The sequence below is a fragment of the Chinchilla lanigera genome, unplaced genomic scaffold, assembly GCF_000276665.1.
Source record: "Chinchilla lanigera isolate Chin_1 unplaced genomic scaffold, ChiLan1.0 scaffold00038, whole genome shotgun sequence".
Classification (NCBI taxonomy): Eukaryota; Metazoa; Chordata; class Mammalia; order Rodentia; family Chinchillidae; genus Chinchilla; species Chinchilla lanigera.
This window is the reverse complement of record NW_004955439.1, coordinates 21,136,717-21,143,472: the sequence shown is the minus strand read 5'-3', so window position 1 is coordinate 21,143,472 and position 6,756 is coordinate 21,136,717. Positions and strand designations below refer to the sequence as shown.

General features: G+C 48.0%; 1 protein-coding gene across 1 annotated transcript in view; it reads left to right on the top strand.

Annotated features, from left to right (window-relative positions):
• Positions 1-910: 910 nt before the first annotated feature.
• Positions 911-6,756, top strand: part of Acat2 (acetyl-CoA acetyltransferase 2) — an 18,677-nt gene continuing 12,831 nt past the window's right edge. The window contains exons 1-2 of the mRNA XM_005390719.2: positions 911-1,047; positions 1,620-1,754. Coding sequence (XP_005390776.1) covers positions 993-1,047; positions 1,620-1,754 — 190 coding nt within the window. The 5' untranslated portion in view covers positions 911-992. The remainder of the gene's footprint in view (positions 1,048-1,619; positions 1,755-6,756) is intronic.

Here is a 6,756-nt window from a genome sequence, read left to right as displayed (position 1 = left end):
CAGCGGATCAGGGAGGTGTGCCTGAGCTCAGGCTGCAAAAAGAACTGACACCAGCTGTCAGACAGCTAAGAAAGACCCTGACTCTCGCTAATTGGGGATAAGAAGTCACAAAGGGTTTTAAAACATAAGTGACATCACTGCAGACCCTTAGCGTTTCATTGTCTGTCAAAAGTCAACCAGAGGAACTTCTGACTGGACAGGACAGTCTTGCTGCTGACTCTGGGAGGGCGAGGCTGAGGATGGTTACGGCACCCAAGCAAAAAGTGGAGGAACATTCAGAGCTCCTGAGGCAGAAGGACATGTCGGAACTGTGCTCAGTTCTGCAGCTGGCAGGAGTCCCATTGGATGCTCTCGCCAGGGGGGCTCCCATCCCGGGCTGAAGGGCAGAGAGCCTCTTTAGTCACTCCCATTCTTTGCTGTTTAGAAAACCTCCCAGGTAAATAAAACGAAACAAAACAAAAACAAAAACCCCGAACATGAGGCAGGACGTAACCACTGGGGGTCCAGATAAAGATCTAAGGGGTGTGTGCGGCTAAGATCCGCGGCCTCTTCGCGCCCCCAGACCCCTCGCCCTTGTCCCAGCCCCCTGAAGTCCCCAGATCCACCCGACCCCGCCCGGCCAGGGAACTCCCTGCCCTCCGCGCCAGCACCCAATCCTTGCCTTTGCCCAGGGGATCCCCAGACGCTCATCTTGGAACCCTCCTTTCACTTCAGGGAATCCCTAGCGCCGCGAATCCCCAAAACACCCATCCCCGGACCCGCCACGAGATACCCCACACCCCTCCTAGAGAACTGCTAGCTTCTGAACTCTCCCGCCCCCGCCCGTCCCTCCGCGTCGCGCTGCACCTCCCACCGGTCCCGCCTCGCGCCTGCGCAGTGAGCGCCGCGGGGGGGCGGGGGTGCTAGGACCCGCCCTCGGCGCAGCCGCAGTCCACGGAGAACTTTGCTTCATTCAGCGGGCAGCGCCGACAGGAAGCGGCGGCGGAGGCGCGATGAGTGCATTCTCCGACCCCGTGGTCATCGTTTCGGCTGCGCGGACTGCTATAGGTGAGGGTCGGCGGGCCCAGATCTGGGTTTGCGCCGCCTGCCCCGGGGGCCAGGTCTGCAGGGTGAGGGATAGAGGTGGGCAAAGGACTCGGCCGGGACCCTGGGGACCCTAGAGCCGCCGGCTTCACCCTTCTCCAAGGCCCCGCCCCCTGCTCGCTTTAGGAGACCGCCCCGCCCCTCGTCCTCGGATTTGCTCTCTGCGGTAGAGTGATTGTGGCCCAGCCTCTCCCATTGGCTGGTGTAGGCAGGCGCCCTGTAGCGAGGGCCCCTGATTGGCCGGTTCTGGACACGCCATCCGTCAGCATAGGTTGGACTGCCGAGGGTCAGAGGCCGGCTCCGGGCGCAGTCGGCCTGGCGGAACGACTGAGGGGTTCGCCTCCAGCTCCTCAGTACCGCAGTTTTTGAACCTTTGGCTCGCTAGAGCGCCCGCGGCTTTTGTTTGGGCACCGCGCGGCCGCACTCCCCGCTCGCTGGCCTTCCCACATGGCGCCCGTCCCGCCGGGTCCGCGCGTGGGGGCGTCTGCAGAGCCCCCGCGGCTCACGCGCCCGCGGTCCCCGCCTCTCTGTTGCAGGCTCCTTCAACGGGGCGCTGTCCTCCGCGCCCGTACACGACCTGGGCTCAGCTGTCATCCGAGAAGTCCTGAAGCGGGCCGCGCTGGCCCCCGGAGACGTCTCCGAGGTCATCTTTGGACACGTTTTGTCGGCAGGTAACTCCTCGGGGACCCCGGAGGGGCCGGCTCGTGCGGAGCGGCCTCCCCCGCCTGCCGCGCCCTCGCCCCGCACTGCGCGGGCCCCGCTGTCCCGAGTGTGCCCTCTGTCTGGAGTGACCCCACTGTCCCGAGTGGCCCCCCAGCGCTGTTAGAGCAGGGCCTCCGGTGCGTTAGAGCACGTGCACGGCGCCGGTGGTCCGAAGTGTCACACCCCCCACAGAAGGCGTTGAAGGCGGCCTTGTGCCCAGCGCTGCGCTAGAACCCTGTGCATGGCCTGCTGGAAACGCAGCGTTCTTCCCGCTCAGGGCCCACTTCTGAGCTGCTCCCCACTGACTGGGGACTGACACCCTGGGGGAGGACAGAGTCCTGAGAAGTGCCCCTTCTCCTGACTCCTCCTGGGCCTGTAGACGTCTGATCCTTGGCTGTTCTTAATTATTTATTAGTGATTAGTTTGGGGTGTAGCTCAGTATCAAGTACGTGGTCACCATGTTCATGGTCCACTCCCACCACCCAAAAAAAAAAAAGAAACAAAACAAAAAAAAAACCAACTAGTTTTGTCGCCAGGAAGCTGGATCCTAAGAGCAGGAGGAACCAGCAACACACCTTGAGTTTTTGTGTCTTTGATCCACGACTTCAGACATACAGGCTGTTTAGAGTTTAGAGCTGATGCAAAATGATAGATTTTTGGGGTGAGTGAGAGTGTGCCTTCAGGCACAAAGAGGGCAGGTGCCAGGATGGCTGTTGTACTGCCTGAACACTCAGATTACACTTCTGTGATAAAGTGGGATTTTCAAGGAATATCCTTTCCTTTCTCCAGCATCTTTTTTTTTTTTTTTTCACAAGGCAGATGGGCTGTGTAGACTAGGGGGTTCTTGTGCGCTCTCTAGGTGGGCATCTTCCACTTAGTTTGTTTTGAGGCTCAAGGTTTTTCAACCCCTCACCCATGCATTAGACTGGGTGGGCCCTGGATCTTATTGCTTCTACAAGAAAATGAGCTCTGTATTGACCTATCAGTCTTTGTTTACTCCCTAGGTGGATTTTTTTTTTTTTTTTTTTTTTTTGATCCTGAGGTTTTTCCAAGCCCTCACCCATGGTCTGGACATGGTGCATTGTTCAGGCCCTGGACCTTATCAACACATTCAGAGTGTATATTCTCTTAAGTGAAAGTTTGAAACCATAAGTTTGTGTGGATTTTCTCTATAGCTAATGATTAAGAAAGTGAAGGTAAAAGGAAAAACAACATCACGTCTTTGCTTTTTTTTTTGGTTCTTTTGAGACAGGGTCTCCCTATTAGTTCAGGCTTGTTGTAAACTCACCGTGCAGCGCAGACTGGCCTCAGACTGATAGCAATCATCCTGCCTCAGCCTCCTGAGTGCTGGGATTACAGGTGTGCACCACCATGTCTGGCCCCCTTTGCTTTTTAAAGCAAAAGCGTCATGTCTCCAGGCCTGCTAATGTCTGACTTTTTGCCTAGTAGTCTTGCTCAATCAGTAGCATATATGCTAGTTAACTATACTAATAGTTGCTAATACTCAAAACCAACTTCTGTCCTTATCTGGTCTGAGACCTGACCAATGTACAGGTTTAATGTTCCTTATTGGAAATGCTTGGAGCCAGGCATGGTGTGCACACCTACAGTCCTAGCAACTGGGAGGCTGAGGCAAGATCTCTGCGACTTCAAGGCCAGCCTGAACTGTACAGTGAGACCCTATCTCAAAAAACCAAAAAAGAGAGACAGAGAAATACTTGGGACCAGATGAGTTTCACATGTTGGATTTGTTTTAGATTTTGAGTTCTCTTTTTTTTTTTTTTTTTGTTTTTTTGTTTTTCTTTGAGATTTTGTAATATTTGTGTATACATAATGAGATATCTTGGGCTTGGACCCAAGTTTAAACTCAGTATTTATGTTCAATATACATCTTAAACATAGAGCCTGAAAGTAATTTTACACAGTATTTTTAATAATTTTGTGCATGAAACAGTTGTGTATCACAACTAAAGGGCTGAGAAGGGTCTTCTTTCCCTTGAGAACATTGAATAAATTGTGTCTTCTGCATCGGCATTTTGACTTCAATCTGTTACATAATGTCAGGTTTGGAATTTTCTACTGTGACATGTGGGCACTCAACAAATTTGACACTTGGAGCATTTAGGTTTTTTTTGTTTTTTGTTTTTCTTCCGGTACCAGAAATTGAACTCATGACTTTGCGCTTGCCAGGCAGGCACTTTGCCGCTGAGCTAAATTGGAGCATTTACTTCAGCTTTTCAGAATAGAGATGGTCAACCTGCATTTCCCTTGCAATTGTATAATTCTCCCTAATTCACCTTTCTCAACTTGTCCTTAAAGTCTTGTGGGAAACCACATTACTTTCTCATGATTCTCCCAGGCTTTAACACCTTTAGGCAGGTGTGATTGCACATGCCTGTAATCCCAGCTCCATTGAGGGAGGGCAGGGATGATCCCAGTTTCAAGGCCAGCCTGGGCAACTTAGACCTTGTCTCAAATTAAAAAGGACTGGTAGAACACTTGTGGTACACGGCCCTGAGTTCAATCTTCAATACTGGAGAGCAAACAAAAGATGCCTATAGCAAGACTTTGAGAGGTCAGATAATAAGGTCATAGTCTGAAGTACAGTAAGTGATTAAACAAAGATCTGTCATCCTCCCAAACCAGGTACCCTCCACAATCATGTAAAAAATATTTACCGAGCACTGACTGTGCCAGGCACTATTATAGCATCTAGGAATAAGCCCTATCTATGTGAGGGAGAAATCATCTTGGGGGAAGAGTGGTTGAAGGGAGGGTAAGGGAATAGGAAAAAAAAAAAAGATGGCGCAGCACTTGGGAGGCTGAGGCAGGAGGATCCTTGCGAGTTCAAGACCAACGTGGGTTACAAAGTGAGCTCAAGGCCAGCCTGAACTGCATAGGGAGACCCTGTCTCAAAAGACAAAAAACAAACCAAGAATCAAGATATATCATGTACAAGTACAAATTCCCTGGGATGAATGTGATCATTATGTATACCTAAAATGTACCAATAAACTTTTGTTTTATTTTGTTTTTTTTTGTCTTTTTGAGACCGGGTCTTGCTATGCAGTTCAGGCTGGCTGTGAGCTCACTTTGTAGCCCAGGCTGGCTTCGACCTCACAACAGTCCTGCTGCCTCAACCTCCTGAGTGCTGGGATTACAGGTGTGTGCCATCATGCCCTGCCCAATAAACCTAATTTTAAAGAAAGAGAAGAAAAATCCTCATTTTTGTGGAGCTCATATTCTGCTATTTTTTTTTTTTCCGGTATCGGGAATCGAACTCACAACTTCAGGCTTGCCGGGCAGGCTCCAGTGCCACTGAGCTAAATCCCCAGCCCCCTCTGCTGTTATTTTTAACACTCCATGTTTTTCAGCTGTACTGGAGTGATCACAGTGATCTACATTTCCAGCCTTTTATTTTTTAGTTTGTTTTCTAGGACAGGGTTTTGCTATGCAGTTCAGGCCAGCCTCAAACTTGAAGTGATCCTCTTGTCTCAGGCTCCCAAGTGCCCCAGCAGCCATTTTTGTTTTGAGATAGGGTCTTGCTAAATTGCCTAAATGAACTGAAACTTTTGATCCTCCTGCTTCAGCCTCAGAGTGGTGGATTACATGAGTGTGCCATCATGGCCAACTTTAACACTCATTTCTTAATCCTAACTGCCTTGAGGATGGGGTATTTTTTTTTTAATTTTTTTTATTTTTTTGTCTTTTTGAGACAGGGTCTTGCTGCGCAGTTCAGGTTGAGCTTGAGCTCACTTTGTAGACCAGGCTGGTCTTGAACTTGCAACAATCCTCCTGCCTCAGCCTCCTGAGTGCTGGGATGACAGGCATGCACCACGACGCACTTGCTAGGAAGGCACTTGTAGCACTGACCTATATTCCCAGCCCTACAAAATTTTTAAAAGAAGTTATTTACTTGAATGCATATGTAATTCATTGTAGTTTAAAAAGCTGGAATCATATTAATGGCTCTGTTAACTAGTGTCTTATGGGTTGAATTCAGTGAATATATTGATACTGTCTTTTTAGTCATTTTTCTCTGGGTAAACTGTCTTTCTTTTTTGTAGTGATAAGAGATTGAACCCAGGACCTCAAGAATGCTAGGCAAGCACTCTATTACTGAACTGCATCCCCAGCCCCTAGGATGTACTTTCAGTTTCCAGTAACTTTATCTGTTTCTAGCTTCCAGCCTAATTTTAAACTAGTAACACTGTGATGAATATAATCTCTAAATATTTGTCAATGACACATTTATTAGTTTTTTAAAAACAAACCTACCCAATAACAGTGCTAGGTAGGTATATCTGAAACTTGTAATAGACTGACCACTGTAGAAATATTCACTGCTGACTCTTTGATAGTAGATAGTAGTGACTGAGAATATTATAAAGCTTCGGCTTCCCTTTTCTGCTACTTTAACTAAGTGATACATTCTTCTTAACTAAAGTAAATCCCCATAGTTGAATCACAGAAAGGTATTTATCGGTTCTGGTTTTGTGTATAACTTAACCAAGGTGTGATGAATAATACAGAAAGAAGAGTTTGTCAGAGGGTTTCCTCTTTAAGTCATTCTTCCTCTTAGGTGTCTTTAGCTCAGATCGTGGCTCTGCTTAGCAGTACTGATAATAACCTAGGTTGTGCCTTACAAGAAGTATGTGTGTAATACTAGTTGGTTGATATCCTTGGTTTTAAATTCTTTTCCTGTTGTGAGGAAAAGTCAAGCTCTTATCAAAAGATGAAGATCTTAGGGCCGGGGATATAGCTCAGCGGCATAAGTGCTTGCCTGGCAAGCCTGAGGTCAATGAGTTCGATTCCCGGTACCAAAAAAAAAAAAAAAAAAAAAGAAGGTCTTATGAATCTTTTTTTTTAGTTTTAAAACTCTGTAGAGCAAAAATGCGTACATCTCTAAAATACCTAGAAAGCAAAAATAAATAAGTAAATAAGATAAGATAAAATACCTAGAAAGCAGTA